Source organism: Thamnophis sirtalis, unplaced genomic scaffold (genome assembly GCF_051295495.1).
Source record: "Thamnophis sirtalis isolate CommonGarterSnake01/CBP01778 unplaced genomic scaffold, rThaSir2_p1.2 scaffold_6, whole genome shotgun sequence".
Lineage (NCBI taxonomy): Eukaryota > Metazoa > Chordata > Lepidosauria > Squamata > Natricidae > Thamnophis > Thamnophis sirtalis.
In genome coordinates, this window is record NW_028261386.1 from 69,976,697 (window position 1) to 69,995,549 (window position 18,853).

Sequence of the window (18,853 nt, forward strand, 5' to 3'; positions counted from 1 at the left end):
GACATTTTGTTTGCAATGTGCCCTGCCACCATCCCTTGGGGATGGGGTAAAACTTCAGCAGGGAATCTTGTAAGTGCTAAAGAAGGAACCATGGATGCCTCTGACCCATTAAAAATCAAACAAAAGTTTTTCTTTTGATCTCAATGAACTGCAAATATCTATTTTATCTTGAAAGCAACCTGATCCAAAATTATGAGCATTTAGAGCAATATTACAATTATAAATTTCATTTTTGTGCAAAAAAAAATAATTACATAAAAGTTTACTATGTGGCAAAATGAAACATGTCACAGAAGAAATGGTTTCCTTTCATTAAAAATGATGAGAAAAAATATCTTGTCAGAAAAAAACAAATGCCAAACAATTAATACTTTTACAAGATGCCTTTGTTTATTATATAAAAATGTAGAAACATCATTAAGCCTTATAATGGGAGGAAAGGACTACTTTCTAAATTTTTATCACATGAGAAATCTGGTGATTCTTAAAAAGGTGACAAAATACTGTTGTACTATATCATATATCTGAAAATATACCATGCTAAATATCGGGAATATAAAAACATGGAAGAACTGTGGTAGGAAATTCAATGTGTATAGTGGAGGGCCTGGATCCTCACCTACTTTTATGTTTACATTTCTCACAGAACACAATGACTTGGATCCTGAATTCTTACATTCGTACAAGGAATTTCTACCAACCAGGCCTTTTATAATTTATTTCACACCATGCTCAAGAGTTCCCTGTTCTCAGGAACAGATTTACAAGAGATACAGAGCTACACAGAGAAAAGGGAAGCAGGAAAGCCTGTTCTATAAATTTTATTCTATTCTGTTCACAGAAAGGAAGTTAAAGTCTAAGCTGGAGTGGCTAATCAAGAATCTGAAGCAAGAGATTAACTAAATACACAAAACAATGTCATAATCCTTTAAAGAACATACATAGGACAGATACATAATTTACAAATTCTGTCAACTTCAGTTTTAAACCATATTTCAAATATTTTGTCTTATTTATTTTCTTGAGCATTGTCTTTCAAATCCTTCCACAGAGTATACTTTAACTGGGTATACCCACTGATTCTATTTATGCTAAAACTCTTTACAAGTTATCTGCTTTTGGTTGGCTTAATTTGCAAGGTGCTAGTATTAACTTACCTATAAAAAGTCAACATTAAGATACAAAAAAGGCGTATTATGAAAGTACCCAAAGAATAATAGAAGCTAAACTTGTTAGCTTTTCCTAGATTCTTTCACACTCAATTAACTTTCTCTTCAGTCATTTAGAAATGAACATATAAATTTTAACCAGAACATTCTGAACAGTCAAAGATTTTAACCACTTAAATAATAGCAACAATGAAACAAAGCAAATCATTATCATATTGCATGTATATTATGGACTATGGTCCTTCACTGGTACCTGGTTTAAGGTAACCTGCAGTATGCCCACAATACTAAAGTAAAGAATATAAGATGTGGTCCCTGTATAAAAACAACATTTTCACTGGGCGATAAGCTTGGGGACGGATGGGAGGTGTTAAATCATTACACAATAAGTTTTAGAATACAACATATTCTACTTCAGCTATTCATAAAACATGAATTACAGCTAATATTTCTGATAAGCAAATCCAGGGCTTGGCTTTGCTCTGATCCTGTAGTTTTTGATCTTGTGTGTTGTGAGGTTCCCAGTATGCTTAAGAAAGCCCATCATCTTGGTCAATTATTTCTGTTTTACTGGCGAACACATCAGCTAGCATATGCTTTGGTATCTCAGAACCCCTGACTTTCAGTGTATAACAGGCATTCTCCACTTTAGCTAAGCTCTGTTTCAAAGTATAGAGCTTCTTAGAAACTTCATACGGTCCAGTGTTACCAATGTAAGAAAAGCCATCATAAATCTCACACAGGAATTGACTCAGCTCAAATGGAGTATCTATATCACCATTGCCAACACTATTAATACACATCCGCATCAATTCTCCAGTTAGATCAGCCACTCCCAGAAGATAATCCACAGGTGTCACTTTTATGTTCCAGGTGTTGTTTTCCTTATTAGGAGAATCTGAAGATGGCTAGTAATACAACAGAATACAAAACAGTTTATCACAGAGAGAAAATTCAATTTGTAAAACAATTCAGGAAATTAACCAAAACAATTTTAGAAAGAAAGTGGCCTTGCTTTGGAACTTTTTAATGGATGACTTCATTAGTCATGTGGAAGACTTGCAATTTTCATATCTTTTACATTAGTCCCAAGTGAACTCTATTTTGGGTGGCATAATATTAATAGCATATTAATACCTTTTTACATAGCAAATTTCCTTTCCCATCAACAATTACATGGCATGAAAAATCATCTCCACATCAGCTAAGTCTTACATTGTTGCTAGCCAAGTAGTAAGAAATAGGAGTTCAGCTAGGAAAGAATTATTGCTGTATTTTTATGGAAACTTCATATTCATCAACTCTTCAGCAGGCAAGATGCCAGTCTCTAAATCAAAGAGTAGCTGCACATGGTGGTGGGTATCTTCTATTTCTACTGCTGCAATATTTCTATTTTGAAAACAATAAATATTTTGCCACTACTATATATTTATCATCATCACTGTGTAATAAATTAATATAAATATTGCTGTTTGCTTTCACAGTTTAATGAACTGAATTAAAAAAATATTCCTTAATCATCAAAATCCATAAAATTTATCAAGATCCTCAAGAAGTACTCTTTATCCAAGCATCAACAGAGGGCGAGATTGACATATCTAAAGAAACTGATCACTTTCACAGACACTTAGGTATATGCAAGTTCAACAATTTGTCAATTTCATAGAAGCAGTTTACATGAGCCAAAGAGGAAGAGGCTAAGGAAGAATGGAAATTTGCTGGCTGGCTTGGAAAGTCTGGAAGTTGAAATCCTCACAGCTTAAAAGCCAAGGTTGAGAACATTGGAATAGATATATGCAATTTTTAAGCAGCAAGATTTGATTGACTAAAAATTCCAAATGGCTAAAAATCCTTTAGAACAGAAATGAGAAGCTAAGAACTCCTTCTGCAAAGCTCTACAAGTAATGGAAGGATGGTACTCATTTTGAACAGAGGAAAGGACAAGCAGTTGCCAGCTAGCCTAATACTCCATGGCTGTTGCTTAGTGGAATGACTGGAGCTACGGGAAGCTACAGAATCCATGTAAGGGCTGATGAAGGAAACCAGAGTTCAATGGGATGGCAGACAAGAATTAGAGCTTCCGGTAATTTTGGAGTCCAGACAGTATATCTAGTATAGCTTTATAATCTTTTTTTATAACCAGTTTTGTAAATGGAAAAATAATTCCAACCTTCAAATGAAACAAAAAAAAATATTAAGAAAAGGTATTCTTGCAGGTCAGGCTTCCCTACATTACCCTAAAGAAACTTTTTCTTCATTTTATCTGTCAGAGGACCATAATATCATCTTCACACTCCTAATACATTCCCAATGCTGCTATTCTTTTATTCTTCAGTTGTATTTTAAAGGAAAAGATTATGCTACGAGTAATAGTGACAAAATAAAAATATGTTTTTGATAACAGAAATGCAAACTTATGTTTTTCCCCAACCCCAAAAGAAAAAAGTGAGGATTTTCATACCACCTCTCTGAAAAGGGAAGACAAAAGACGACTTGCAAGAAGTGGGAAGACAAGGAGACTTTTTATGATCACATCATTGATGTATTATCTATCCTCTATATCAATTATAATATCCATTTAGAAATGATGAATGAATCGTGAAAATTGTATAGACAAAATTATTTATAGTACCTTCCTTTCTTCTTCTTTAATATCTTCTGTAAATATCAGTTGTTTATTGATGTCCTCTAAGCTAATTAATGAGCGAGTTTTGATAAAATACTGAAATGAAACAGCTTCCACATATTCTTGAAGACCTGGTTGACATAGAAATATGTAAAATATATTATCCTGTAGGGATTCACAGTAAAAGAGTTTAAGTGATATTTTAGGGATGTCAGCTTTTAATCACTTTTTGATTGATGCAGACTTTTTAAGGTTATGCATTGGAGATTATTTTAGATTATGCATATGACAATTTTAGTTGCAATGATTAGTATTCCAAAGCCTTTACTGCAGTGATTCTTGGAAAAGCATACTATCAAATATTTTTTTCTTTTTACCCAAGCTAATATAGTAAAGTATCATGGAAATAAAATTAGCAAGACTGGAAGATTCTCAGCCATAGAGAACATGAGATTAAGGTGAGAATTAATCTATGGGAAAATGGTCAACATAAATTACTGCATGTATTTTCAATACTTGGGGGGAAAATGCTGGTCCTCAATTCTTAGCTTAGGAACTCAAAAAACAAAGAAGTGTATTCAGTTTGTTTTTATAAATACACGTTTAATTATCTGAATCTTTATATTTTTTAGATGGATGCTCATTGATAGTTGCCCTTCCATTTTGCTAGATATAATGTATACATAAGATATAATTTGAAATGTGAGGGATTCATTGGATAATAAGTAAGTAAAGCTATATGTCATGACTGCATTGAATTAAAAATAGAAAAACAGGATGTATTTGTTTCAAACATTTATGTATCCACCAAAATCAAACAATGTGACTCTGTCAGTATACGATAAAAATAAACAGGAGGACATGGGGCTTTATTCAATTAGACCCCAATTCCTGAGGGAAACACTTTTTAAGGGCCAGCAAGTTTGGGGCCAGTTATATATATTGTGTGGGAGGAAGAGGATTGTTTTAGAGCACAAGAGCAGCCACTGAAAAGGCATACTTCCCAGGTCCCATAAGACAGCAATATTTAAATTCAAATGAAGGCCAATATTTTGCGAGCAAGTCCTATGTCTTACATAACGTTAATGGTAGTAACTAACGCCTTGCATTACATACACTTACTGGAAACCAGTGCAGCTCATAGGTTGTGACGTTGCATGAACATTACAAGTTGTTTCCGTAAATTATAAGAAAAATAGATTGTCCATATTCTACACACATTAATCCCTAGATTACATTGAGATTTATTTTAACAGTATCTTCTTTCTTACAATAAACGTTTGACATTAAATACGTGCCTTTTAGAAGTTTTCCACAAAAAAGCAGCTTGGAATAACATTTAAAATGACCCAAGACCTTGACAAAAGGTAATTTTGGTAAGCAGGTAAAAGGATGTTTTAAATACATTGTAATTTTAATGGAAGGACATCCGTTACTTTCACAAATAATCCCCAAGGTGGAAAAAAAATCCTTATCCCACTTCACTATTTCATCCAACAACATCTTCCTGCTTTTAGTTTTGGGTTGTTTCCAAGAAAAAAATTACTTAGGAATCTCACTGTTGGGAAGTGAATAGTTTATAAGGCAGCCTTTGTACACTTCCTTAGCAATGAGAATTTAGAATGGAGATACCTTGATACATAAGATACATTGAATCAATATGTGTTCATTTTATACTACCCTTCCACCATCTCTTAAAATATAAGATTAACATATAAACAAATAGGGAAAACATGCAGAGTATGATTCTGGAATTCTTTCCAATGCCGCTAGAGAAATCATGGTATGAAGGATTTATTTTTTTGTTCTGCTTACATCTTTGTGTTTCGTATGTGTGCGCTGGAAAACAAAGTAGGGTCTTCTGGTCACATGACTAAGGGAAGGAGAGCTTAGAATGGAGCAGCTGGCAACAATCCAATCTGCTGCCTAACTGTGTGTCTTGTAGGGATCCACCATTATTTTTCCATTTTATATTTTTCTCTAATTCAAACACACAAAGCAATTTGTTGCTAAATTATATTAGCAATTTCCCTTTACTGTTCTCCCTGTATCAACTTTTAAACTACTGTATTTTTCAGAGTATAAGACACACCTTTTTCCCTCAAAAAAAAGGCTGAAAATCTGGGTGTGTCTTATACACTGAATACAACATTTTTTGCCTCCCAAAACCCCGTCCCCTTCACCAAAATGGCCATGCATAGTCTTTAGGAGGCTTCCAGAATGCTCCTGGGGGCTGGGGAAGGCAGAAATGAGCGAAAAACAGGCTGTTTTTGCTCAACTTTGCCCCAGTCCCCAGGAGCACTCTACAAGCCTCCTAAAGGCTATTCATGCCCTTTAAAAAAACAGGCCGTTTTGGGGAGGTCTGCAGAGTGCAAAAACATTTTTTTTAATTTGCCCCTTCAAAATCTTGGTGTGTCTTATACTCTGAAAAATACAGTACGTTCTTCTTCTACTTTGTGGTACATAATAATAGTGCTTGATGGATTATGGAACACTTATTTAAGGCTATATAGCTAAATTCATATGCATACATACTACAAAACAAAATTTCTATTGATCATGGTAAGATTTACTTCCAACTAAACAAGCATAGAATATCCAAAAATAAAATTCAGCTCTAAATAGTAATCTTCACACTTTATTCACATATATTTCATGATAGAGGATATTTATATTAAGGAAAAGTCTTATTTTAATGTAAAGCACTAAACTGAAATATATGGGAATTCCCTTTATTAAATAAAATTAACTTTTCAACCACAGTAACACTATTAGAATAACAAAAGCAACTACTGTGTAAAATATGTCTTGCATTTGCCTACCACTGTTTCAGTTTTAAAGCCAGATTGTTCACATATTCCAAAGGATATGTATCCTTTACATAGGAGGAAAGAGATATTTTTTTTATTGCAAACATACTTCAAAAGTAACCACAAAAAGATAACAATAACAATGTGCAAAAGTTGGTCTGCCTTTGTTTTTTAACTAGTTATTTCAGTGTATCTTTGTTTGCTTGTTTAATTGTCCCTTGGGACAATCTGTACTTTAAGAAATGTGTAGAAAACAGTCATCATTTTTGTTATTGTTCAATTATTAGTACTATACTCAGCATTTGAGCTCATATGAGTATCCTTAGGGGAAATGTTCTGCATGCCATTAGCACTAGTCTTAATGAGGGAAAAAGTGGAACTTCTTTAGTGCTTTGCCAGAATTATTTTATCTTTAAGTCAAAGAACAGTGGCTTGGAGTAACCCCAAAAAAAGCATTTCGTAACAACCAACGCCAAACAATATTCCCAGGAATCGTATTTATGGCACTTCTATTTATAGATATATGATTATTACACTCAATCTTTGTATATCTTTGTTAGATTTTTTTTGTTAGCATCACTATTGTAATTACATTCAAAAAATTCTTTAACCTTTGTTATAAAAACCATTTTTGATAAAATCTAAATAAAATAAAACAATACAACCAATTTAGGATGTACAAACTAAGATCTTCAGTTATTTTGTCTCAGCATGTCATTAAAATCCTACAATTGTTCTGATTATGTAAAGTTTGAGTTCTATACCATAAAATGGGTTCTGTACTATACAAAATTTCTAAAGTACAATATCATCTTGCTGTGATTGCTGACAATTAAAAGTTCAAATGGTACTCATTAAAAGTTAGTGATAAAGCCGCTGAAGTCAAAACTTTTAAATGCTTATTTTCAAAAAAAGGAACAGCTTTTGCTTGCAAACAATACAAAATAGAAGCTTTTTAATGCTTCAGATGGTTCTGAAAATAATTTCAGCAACATGTATAATTTGACAACTCTATTCCTTGAACAATGTGAAAGAATGACTTCAAAACCTATTTGAAGTTGAACATTGCTGCCTCCAGCAAAAAACATTCTAGGAAATGTAAAAGCAACAGGATAAGATGATTTTGAAATATATATCTTGTTATAAAATATTGTATTTATGCCTGTTTAAGGATACCACTCTGTAAGCATGCATGAGCACTTCTACATGTTGACTGAGCTGCCATACATACGCTACAAACATCCACATAACCGTTAGGTAGCATACAAAAACTGTTATTCTTTTCTGTTATCTAGTGATCATTTGTACTAGAAGATTTTTGCAAATGACCTATTGGAAATGGAAGAAATAAAAACAAGGCTAAATATACTGGCTGAAGATAAGACAACAGTGAACAATAATCCATAGAGGAACCAGGAGTCAAGCCCAATTCACAGAAACCAAGTATTAAAACAATATTAAAACAAATGCTTAAACCAAAAAATTATGTACAGTACCTCATTAATATGTTTTATAAAAAGTACAAAAGTATTAAAAAGTACTACTTTTTATACATAAGGGAGATTGATCTTTTTCTCTCCACTCAAACACTGTGGAAGACTAATCTTTGGATGTCACTATCCATTCACAGAGAGATCTTTATCCATGTCTACTAATATGATTCCCAAAATTCTCTTTGTCTTTTCTAAGCAATTAAAATGTCTGAAAGCAATCAGAGCATCATCATGAGACAAGGTCTTTCTCAAAAGAGGATCAAGGCAATGAACCTAACAATTCAGACCTTGAGAAACTAAACACAATACCACCACTGAAAGACCAAATGTTGGCATTTCCATTCCCAAGCACAATGCAGATCACTGATCTGAAATTAGAAACATATGCATAAAGGAAAAAGCCGTTCAGCTAGCAAAGCAACAGCCACTTACAGGGAAAGGATCTTGATAACAGCTGAAACTTTGCATGGACAGATCTTAGCAAATTAAAGCTGCTTAGCTTCAGCTGCATTTAGACGGATAGTACTGCAAAAGACACTGGTATTTAAGACTGCCTCAAAATGTAGATTCTTGGTTGGAACAACTTTGATGTTAATCTTATTGCAAGTGTTTTTTCTGCTATATGCCTCCTTACAAATCTGATGAAAGGTTGAGGACTGATTTATAATTTTATGTCCAAATATGATAGTAAGCAAGCTATTCATCAAGAAGTAGCTGTAAAGGGTTCATTGGGCTATGGTAGAAAACCAGAAACTATATTAGGACTTGGTACCACATGCTATTTAGCTGGATTATAAGCAATAGCAAAAAAAGTTTCTTTCAGCAGTTCCTTTAGTCCTAAATGTTAAAGCACAAACTTTATTTTTTTAAAAATGTCTGTATATTCCTTCACTATCTCTTTCATCATAAAATATTCTGAAGCTTCATATTCCAAGTCCTATATTTTTTATTTGTGGCTTTTACTTTTATACCTTAGTGGCCTATAACAATCTTTCCCTAGTGATCTGTTTATTTTTTTAAAAAAATGAAGACATAAAAATTGATCTACTTATTCCTTTTTGTTTATGGTCTTCCTTGGCTACTTCTAGTTGACATCTGGCATGTTATTTCTCTTTTCTCCAGGTGTTTGTTTGTTTGTTTATTGGATTTATATGGTGCCCTTTCTCTCATAAGTCCTGTTTTATTAGACTTGAAATCCTCAGCAAAAGCCTTGTATCTTGTATGATGGCACAGTAATAAGTGTACAAACAGAGACTTATGCAAGTTGTGATTACAATTTAGATAAAACCTTATGCTGGAGCTCAGGCTATATATAAAACACCAAACAATAAATGCTTCCACATTTCTTGAATCACTGTCAGTTTCTATGATTCTACTGATGGTTTGTGCCTGAAAAACTGCCTAAGAATGTGACCTTTTAACTCCTGCCTAAAAATCCTTGGATTTGTTGTAAGCACTCTACTGCTTACCAAAGGAATTAAATTCCAGACTTATTTAGTTCTGGTAGTTTGGATAATTAGTATGCTTTCCAAACTTTACTTTTCTAAGAATTTTTGACGAATGCCATTATCTTGCTCTGTGTGGAATTATTGAGCCAATATAGATGTGTTATTTCCTATTTCTGAGTTTATTCATTGTTCTAATTATATAATCGTTCATCAAGTTCTACAAACATATTTGAAGAAATAAAAGTACTTTGTAAGAATTCCAAATGCAATTAAAATGGCATTCTTTCTTACTATAACATTCACAGTTTAATTTCAAAAAGACTTCTCCTGATGAGCTTATTGAATGTTGTAGAATTTCATTACAAAGTGCTAACATTTAATAGTATCACTAAATTAATAAAAGGTAGTGTGAGAAGCTATACATTGATAACTCCTTACCGTACCATTTTCCACCAAGTATAAAAGTTGTAGTCCTGGTACTTTATTAAAATGTGGCCGGATTTTTTTGAAATTGGTTGAACTCATTTCTAATCTACTATAGGTCTTTTACAAAATTAAACAATATAAAGCAAACTAAAATAATTGCTGTGTCATTAGTAATTCTGTACCAAATTGAATTGTGGGCCTGGCTTTTATTTGTGAGAAGCTGTTTCCTTTTGTAGCATTAAATAGGAGAGTACTGTTGAGTCACCTTAATGTCTGTGTATTTCTTTCTTGTGCAAAAAATCCTCTTTTAACTACCATAATTGGGACCAGAATCCCATGTAGTGGTCATTAAGTGAGATGTCATATGACTGCCAGAACTGCTTTGTTCAACAACCACAACCCTGCCAGTCCCAGTGGCTGTCAATAAGCGGACAGAGTCCCAAGTAAGGATTTCTGTGGGCCTTGGGGAGAAGCTCCCTGGGAGGCTCCACTCAGGAGCTAAAATCCACCCTGCCAAAATTCAAACAGGATTTTCAGCCTGAGAGTTACTAATGTGCAGACTGCACCTGAGGATCTTCCCCACTCACCTAAGGCATCCCACATTCCTTACACTGTAGAATTCATTTATGTGGCTATTATTCCAGTCAGCCCTAAGTTCCTGCAATATGAGGTATCTCAGGGCTCTCAGTGTACCTCTTTAACATCTATATAAAACTGCTGGGTAAGGTACAGTATGCTGATGATGTCGTTTCCTTTCTCTACCAAAGCTAACATTATTTTAGTGTTGACCCAGGTCCTGTGAGAGTCTGGATAAGGAGAAACTGGCTCCAACTCAAGCCTAGCAAGATGGAGTGTCTTTGGGTTTCTGATTTCTTTCCAGGTGCAATGCAAGCTCTTGCTTATTACTTTTAAAACTCTGCATGGCATGAGGCCAGGTTATTTGTGGAATAGCTCCCCATGATTCCATCTGCCCACTCTATTAGGCTAGTGTGGGGAGATTCCAGGTTCCATCTCTTAAATCTGGTGGGACTCAGGAAACATCCCTTTTCCATAGCTGCCTCTTCCTGTCTGAGATCTAGCAGGCTTGGACATATTTAGCTTCCAAAAAGCCATAAAGGGTTGGTTTTCTCCCTAGGCACTGAGATAGAGCCTGAGGATTTCATTATTTGTTGGACTAAAAATTGTAGATCAGGTGCCTGATTTATTATCTTTGGGATTATTATTACTATTGTAGTTTTTATTGTTACCCAGAGTTGTGATTCACAAAATGGGTAAACATATGTCTTTTAAATAATTAAATAAATATTCTGGGGAATTTTTTTTGCATCACTTTGATTATCTAACATAAAATAAATATAATTTTATAATAGAATTCTTTATAGTAGAAATAGGTACAAAAGAATTAAGGTTTAACTCACTAATTAGCTAGTCCAGAACAATTGCAACCGATTTCTATACAATGCAAAGCCTCTCCCTAAATCAATGTTACAAATTCCTATATCCAAATATTTTAATGGAATCGAAACAAACATTATAGAGATACTGCTATTATCTCTGAGTGATAGAATCAAAAGGTGTCATCAATATGTTGCCCAATGTAATAAAATCAAGACTGATTATCCCCTTTGCAAGTTTTGTTTGCTTTTTTTAATTTCTCAACATACCTGGAGAAATAGCTCTATGGTACTGATGCATGTCTTCCCCCATCAATTCTTGTGCTACTTGTTTTATCTTCTGTCTCACAAGATCTAATTTGACTTCAGATTCTGTTAGTATTTCTTCTACATTGGAAGCACTGTGATTACAGAAAACAATCAAATTAAAAAGTGACTGCTATTAAAACATCAGCAAGAAGTAATGATATATGCTATACACGGATCATTTTGTATTTTGCTTTAAAAGTTATCACATGAATACTTTTCAAACACTATTATAAGCACTAGAACTTCAAAATATATGTTGGCAGTTTAAATATTCAAAAAAATATTTTAAAAAATTTCTTCCCTCCATTCCCAACTCTTTTTTTATTTTACTTATTACAGGATTCATTTGCTTTTGCATATCTGACCAAAGCAAAAGGTATATATATTAGGAAATGCGAAAGACAAACATAGATACCTGCCTGGAAATTCTATGAAGTAGGAATATGGTCCTTTTACTTTCAATAGTTATGTCACGACTAAGTTTCACAAGTCTTTCATATTTATCATGTCTTGTATCAAGTTCCAGCTGAAACACTGGAAATGAATGTCAATAAATATAATGAAACAATATTAGAAATACAGAAATGAACATGCAAACTCTACAAAATATACAGCTGTACCAAAACAGATTTCACATGTTCTAAGAAACTCATAAAGCTACTAAAATACATTTTAACCTTTGTTTAAATACAGCTTAACTGTTTAGAATGTTAATAGTTTGCTAAATAGTTTAATAAACTTCATTCTTTCTGCAAAAATTCTGACCTAAACTTTTAAAGAATTGTATTCTTTAAAATTCACACACATCAAAGAAAAAAAAGTACACTGTTATAGAAATGGTGCAGAATGGATTCTATCATAGCTTAAGAGGAATTGCATGGAAAAATCACATATATCATCACTTCATATACAAGAATATGAGCCACAATTAAGTCCTTTAAAATTACTTACTCTTGAAGGATGTCATTATGGATGAAGAAAAATTGATGCTATCTTTCTCTTCCCTCCTTTGGCCATGTGGAAAACTGTCATGTTTCCTTTTTCTGAAGCCACCTGTTTATGTAAGATTGAAAAAAGTATTATCAAATTATAATATAGTTCTCAAAAAAATGTTCACAACTTTTCATAGCCCAAATGCCCATATCATATGCATTTGTGAAACTAGAAAACTATCCACAATTCCATTCACCATTTTGTACTGAATACTGGACTCAATCTACTGATCTGGAAACTTTGATTTAATGGTATTTTAAGACTAGAAATAACTGCCAAACAAGGCGATGGCACTTCATATATATCTTATACAGCTTATCATTCAAAACAATGAGGAAACATAGTCAGCTGATTTTGATTGTTTGAAAAGGTCAGCTAACCGTTTTTAGATTTATTGCATTCAATTGATTGAAATAGCATACAAGTAATGTAATATTAATTCCATTTCATGTTTTCCTACTTTCATGGACAATGTATTTTTCTCTCCAGATAATACTTCTATGTTCTAAGTGAAATGGCCATTAAAACAGAATTGTTAAAATCTGCATTCTGGGGAAGTACACATTGCCCAGTCTTGCCCTATGTATAAATAAAAAGCAACAAAAACAATGCTATGCTCTGACATATGAACTTATAAATAAAGTACATATAAATAGAATATTTCAGATGGTGGGTTTCTGCCTCTTCCATTACGTGATGTGCTTCATCATACTTGCTACAGGCACAAGAGCTTCCTGCCAAAAAGTAACCTTTGGAAATTTGGTTGTATTCATTTTAAGGTCAACAAGCCCCCCCCCCCCCCCCCCTGTTACTGATGCCTAGACTCCATCTGGGGATTAAATACAAGGGGGGAAAATTAGGAAGAACAAGAATAGGATTACAGAAGGCAAGAAAATGCAGTAATGTTAAACTGAAAGACAAAAAGGGGAAATATAAAAAATGGAAAATTAGCCACATAACTAAGGAAGAATACCAGTATATAGGATAGGTAATCAAACAATAAAGTTGCAAACACCCAGAAGAAAGCAAATCTATTATTAGAAGTCAACATGAGCTTGTCAAAAACAGATTGTGCCAAGCAAAACTTATTGTAATTTTTGACAAAGTGGCTAAATTAGTGGACCAACAAAATACTGTGGATATCATATACTTGGACTCCAGTAAGGCATATGACAAAGTAGACCACAACCTACTTCTTGGTAAGATAAGAAATGTGGATAGAAAGTATCGCCATCAGATGGATCCGTAACTGGTTGGCAAATTGCACTCAACATTTAGCCATAATGGAACTACATATACATAGAGGGAATATGTAGTGGGGTATCCCAAGGTTCTTCTTAGACCCAGCACTCTTCAACATAACAGAATAACAGAGTTGGAGCAGGGGTCCAACAAAATGCAATTCAGTGGAAAGGAAAGTATGTTTACACCTATAAGTAGGCAAGGAAAAACAAATACACAGGTATAGAATAGGCAGTACTAAGTTCAACAACAGTAACTGCAAGAGGGATTCAGGAGTCCTAGTGGACAACCACTTAAATAGGAGCCAGCAGTGTGCTTAGCTGGCAAAAAAGGCAAAATAGTCTTAGGCTGCATCAACAGAGTAATAGTATCATGATCATGTGAAGTGTTAATATCGCTATATACTGCTTTGTAAGACCACACTTGGAATACTGTGTCCAGTTCTGGTCACAATACAAAAAAGATGTTGAGACTTTGGAAAGAGTAGAGAGAAGAGCAACAAAGATAAGGAGTATGGAGGCTAAAACGTATGATGATTGGTTGCAGGAAGTGGGTAGGTCTAGTCTAACCAAGAGAAGGACCAGGAGTGACATGCTAGCAGTTTTCCAATATTTGAGCAGCTGTCATAAACAAAAGGGGGACAACCTGTTCTCCAAAGTATCTGAAGGCAGGACAAGAAGCAATGGATGGAAACTTATCAAAGCTCCAATCTAGAACAAAAGAGAAACTTCCTGACAGTGATAACAATTAATCAGTGGAACAAAAGGGAGGCGGGGGAACCCTTGCAGGGCAGAGCTGAAGAATATGCCCAATTCTTAGCGGACAAAATTGCTCGGTTTCGGACGGACTTGGACTCCACACCCGCAGTTCCAGCCGAGACCCAGGGGGACCAAGTTCAACAGCTCTGGGTTGAGTTTCAGGAGGTTACCCCCGGGGATGTGGACAAGGCCATGAGAGCTGTGAGTTCCTCCACCTGTGCCCTGGATCCGTGTCCCTCATGGCTGGTTTCTAACTGCAGTGAGGTGACACGAGGCTGGATCCAGGCGGTTGTAACCGCCTCTCTTCGGGAGGGGAACTTCCCCGCCGCACTGAAGGCGGCGGTGGTGAGACCCCTCCTGAAGAAGCCATCCCTAGATCCAGCTGTCCTCAACAACTACCGCCCGGTCTCCAACCTCCCCTTTCTGGGGAAGGTTGTTGAGAAGGTGGTGGCCTTCCAGCTCCAACGGTCCTTGGAGGAAGCAGACTACCTAGACCCCTTCCAGTCAGGCTTCAGACCCGGTTACAGCACTGAAACCGCCTTGGTCGCATTGATGGATGATCTTTGGAGAGCCAGAGATGAAGGGCACCCCTCCATCCTGGTCCTCCTTGACCTTTCAGCGGCTTTCGATACCATCGACCATGGTATCCTTCTGCGAAGACTGCGGGAGGTGGGAGTGGGAGGCACCGTGTTACGGTGGTTCTCCTCCTACCTCTCGGACAGGTCGCAGTCGGTGTTAGTGGGAGGGCAGAGATCGTCCCCAAGGCCCCTGAAATATGGGGTGCCGCAGGGTTCGGTCTTATCCCCCCTACTATTTAACATTTACATGAAACCGCTGGGAGAGATCATCCGTAGGCACGGGATTAGATACCATCAATACGCGGACGATACTCAATTGTATCTGTCCGCCCCGTGCCAAATCAATGAAGCGGTTGACGTAATGGACCGGGGGCTTGAAGCCGTCATGGACTGGATGAGGATTAACAAGCTTGTGCTCAACCCAGAAAAGACCGAGTGGCTGTTGTGTTTTCCTCCCAAAAATTTGGCCATTAATCCAACACTCAGGCTGGGGGGTCAAATTTTACACCCCTCAGAGAGGGTTCGCAACTTGGGAGTCCTCCTGGACCCACAGCTGTCATTCGACCATCATATAGCGGCTGTGACCAGGGGGGCATTCGCCCAGGTACGCCTGGTGCGCCAGTTGCGACCCTACCTGAACCGGGAGGCCCTCACAACAGTCACTCGGGCCCTCGTGATTTCTAGGCTGGAATACTGCAACGTGCTCTACATGGGGCTGCCCTTGAGGAGCATCCGGCGACTTCAGCTAGTGCAGAACGCAGCCGCGCGAGTGATCGCGGGTGCACCCCGATTCACCCGCATTACACCTATCCTCCGCGAGCTGCGCTGGCTACCTGTCGATCTCCGGATGCGCTTCAAGGTGCTATTGATCATCCATAAAGCCCTACATGGCAGTGGATCTGGATACTTGAGAGACCGCCTTCTGCCAATTACCTCCCTACGACCTATAAGATCTCATAGGTTAGGCCTCCTCCGCATTCCATCGGCCAGCCAGTGTCGGCTGGCAACCACAAGGAGGAGGGCCTTCTCAGCAGCGGCCCCGACCCTTTGGAACGAGCTCCCCGTAGAGATTCGTACCCTCTCCACCGTCCAGGCCTTCCGCACAGCCTTGAAGAACTGGCTCACCCGTCAGGCCTGGGGATAAGGACCATTACCCCGCCCGAATGTTGTATGCATGTTGCTTATTATTTTATTATATGTTGTCGTCTTAGTGCTGTATTCCCCCCTCCCTGGTTTCTGTGAGCCGCCCTGAGTCCCCTCAGGGAAAAGGGCGGCCTACAAATAAAATTAATTCAATTCAATTCAATTCAACCTGCCTCCAGAAATTGTGGATGGTCCAATACTGGAGGTTTTTAATATTTAACGCGATATTGGACAGTCATTTATTCTTAATGGTATAGAACTCCTGCTTGAGCTGGGGGTTAGAATTAGAAGACCTCCCTTCCGACTCTGTTATTCTATTACAGGTGGTCCTTGATTTACAACAGTTCATTCAGTGACCGTTCAAAGTTACATCGTCACTGCAAAAAGTGACTTATGACTGTTTTTTGCAGTTACGACATTTGCAATATCCCTATGATCATGTGTTCAAAATTCAGATGCTTGGCAACTGGTTCACGTTTATGACCATTGCTGTGTCCCAAGGTCACCTTTCCCATCATTCTGGCATGCAAAGTCAATGGGGAAAGTCAGATTCACTTAACAACCAGGTTACTAAAGTATTGATTGTAGTGATTCACTTAACAACTGTGGCAGGAGAAGTCGTAAAACGGGGCAAAACTCTTCACAAATGTCTCACTTAGCAACAGAAATTTCGGTCTCGATTGTGGTCGTAAGTCGAGGACTACCTGCATTTGAAACGAAGCCATGAAATGAAGAAGCCGGGTTTAAATAAAGGGCCCGGGAAAGGCAGCCAGTTGAGGAAAAGCAGCCACTGGCCTTCCCCGCGTCCCTTGCATTTTACTCCTCGCCCGAGGGGCTCTCCCCTCCCCTTGCCCCACGCCACCTTCTTTGCTGCTCATCTTGTCCGCGCTTGTGATCTCGAGCAACTCCGCGTCTGTCAGGCTCGACCTCAGCGACCGACACGCGCGCCCAACAGCTGTCGCGCGGTCAACGGAGATTCGGCGCTGCTCCCTCACTCCAATTCCGTCTCCGCACCTCTCAGGACCTCAATCATCCGCCCTCCCATCGCTCTCGGGGTGTCTAATCCGATCCCTGAGAGCAATTTTAATTTTGTTAAATCGAGCCCGCTGGGATTAACAACATCTCCACTCCGCCAAAGCAGAAAAGGAGCTAGGCTTCTTGTCAGGCCATATTAAAGTATTTTAGCAGGCAGAGGAATTCATTCATTTCCCTAATCAGGCATTAGTGTGTGAGGTATATCCGGGTTGCTATGGGGGCTTTTTCAATATTTTATAATCGAGCAAGACCTTGTGGGAAACGTAGTTTTTCTTCAAGTGAAGCGTGCACAATACTGTGAATATAAAAACTTCGGGAATCGATTGAGAGGAATGAGATCTGGAATCAGAATTGGGGCCTGAAATACTTATAGATTTGAAATATGCCGATTATGACAGTTTGTTAATCACAGTTAAAAGGAAGTTTTCGTTGTGGAAAATAAAACGGGAAAAAATGAAAGATCTAGATTGTTAAAAATTTAGATTTCTTGGTTTCTATATTAATGTTAAATATTTAGGTTGATTCCTTATAATGTATACTATGGAAACTAAATACTGAGGTACAAAATAAAATAAAGTGACAATAGGTAGTCATAGATATGGTTCTCTAAAGTGAAAATCAGTCCAGTCCGGTCAGTCATGGACCAAGGAACTCTTATCCATACATAATAAAGGGACTGTTACCACATATGCATTCATGTGCTTTCATCCTGCCCCAATCTGTTCTGTTTCCAGGGTTGCAGGGAAAGCTTCAAAAGTGGCTCATTCAAAAACAGATGCTGCACTTGTAATCCTGCACATTCCCCAAGTTAATTTTAAGATTATTGAGACAATAAGGGAAAAGCTCAAACAATGAACACACTACTATGTTATCCCTTCAGGGACTATGCAGAGTTGCAATTAGAAATTCAATTGGTGTACTAACTAGAAACCTCCACTGTTTAAATGTTCAAATTAACAGAAATCAAACACTGAATTTAAGTTACGTCAGTTTTTGTTCTATACTCAAGGCAGACAGCAGTACCAAATGCTGAGAGTCAGAATGCCACTAAGCCTTAACAATCTGTCTGTCCGGCTAGCTAGCTATAATATGAACTGCCCATCTTCTTTGCAGAAGGATTCTGGATGGTATGCAGTAAAATGTGTAATGCAAGCATAATCAAAACAACTTGTCATGCAAATGTAAAACAAAAATATGCAATGACAGTTCAGTGAATAGAATGGCCAGATATCTTTTTTTTTTTTTTTTTGCAAATCATTTGAATTTTAAAAACTTTGCACTCTATTCACATTTTTGTCCACTTGCCTGCTCTAACCTTGATCTACTTTGCTGACAGCTCATGAGATGCAGCAAGGCTATCACCTGGGATGCAAACTTCTGGATGGCCACTAGAGAATAATGTATTTTTTAAAAAATCTCTTTAATGGTT

The 18,853-nt window shown here is 36.9% G+C and overlaps 1 protein-coding gene across 3 annotated transcripts; it reads right to left on the reverse strand.

The window, feature by feature from the left end:
- Positions 1-368: 368 nt before the first annotated feature.
- Positions 369-17,415, reverse strand: TSNAX (translin associated factor X). Of its 3 annotated transcripts, XM_014064859.2 has the most exons (7): positions 17,252-17,413; positions 13,862-14,098; positions 12,627-12,728; positions 12,095-12,209; positions 11,637-11,767; positions 3,802-3,926; positions 369-2,077 (listed from the first exon to the last, which is right to left on the reverse strand). In XM_014064859.2, the coding sequence occupies exons 3-7, from the start codon at positions 12,640-12,642 to the stop codon at positions 1,700-1,702; spliced, it is 765 nt and encodes a 254-aa protein (XP_013920334.1). In that variant the 5' UTR covers positions 12,643-12,728; positions 13,862-14,098; positions 17,252-17,413; the 3' UTR covers positions 369-1,699. The 3 variants fall into 3 exon arrangements, with proteins under 3 accessions (XP_013920334.1, XP_013920333.1, XP_087574223.1); XM_014064858.2 differs by lacking the exon at positions 13,862-14,098 and having other exon boundaries at positions 17,252-17,415; XM_087718097.1 differs by lacking the exon at positions 13,862-14,098 and having other exon boundaries at positions 17,317-17,391.
- Between the last annotated feature and the right edge of the window lie 1,438 nt (positions 17,416-18,853).

Excerpts from the sequence above, each read along its gene's own strand:
- TSNAX (XM_014064858.2), bottom strand. Across the intron at positions 11,768-12,094 it reads CTACTTCATAGAATTTCCAG|TGCTTCCAATGTAGAAGAAA; the intron begins GCAGGTATCTAT and ends CTGTAATCACAG. Across the intron at positions 3,927-11,636 it reads CCATAGAGCTATTTCTCCAG|GTCTTCAAGAATATGTGGAA; the intron begins GTATGTTGAGAA and ends TATGTCAACCAG.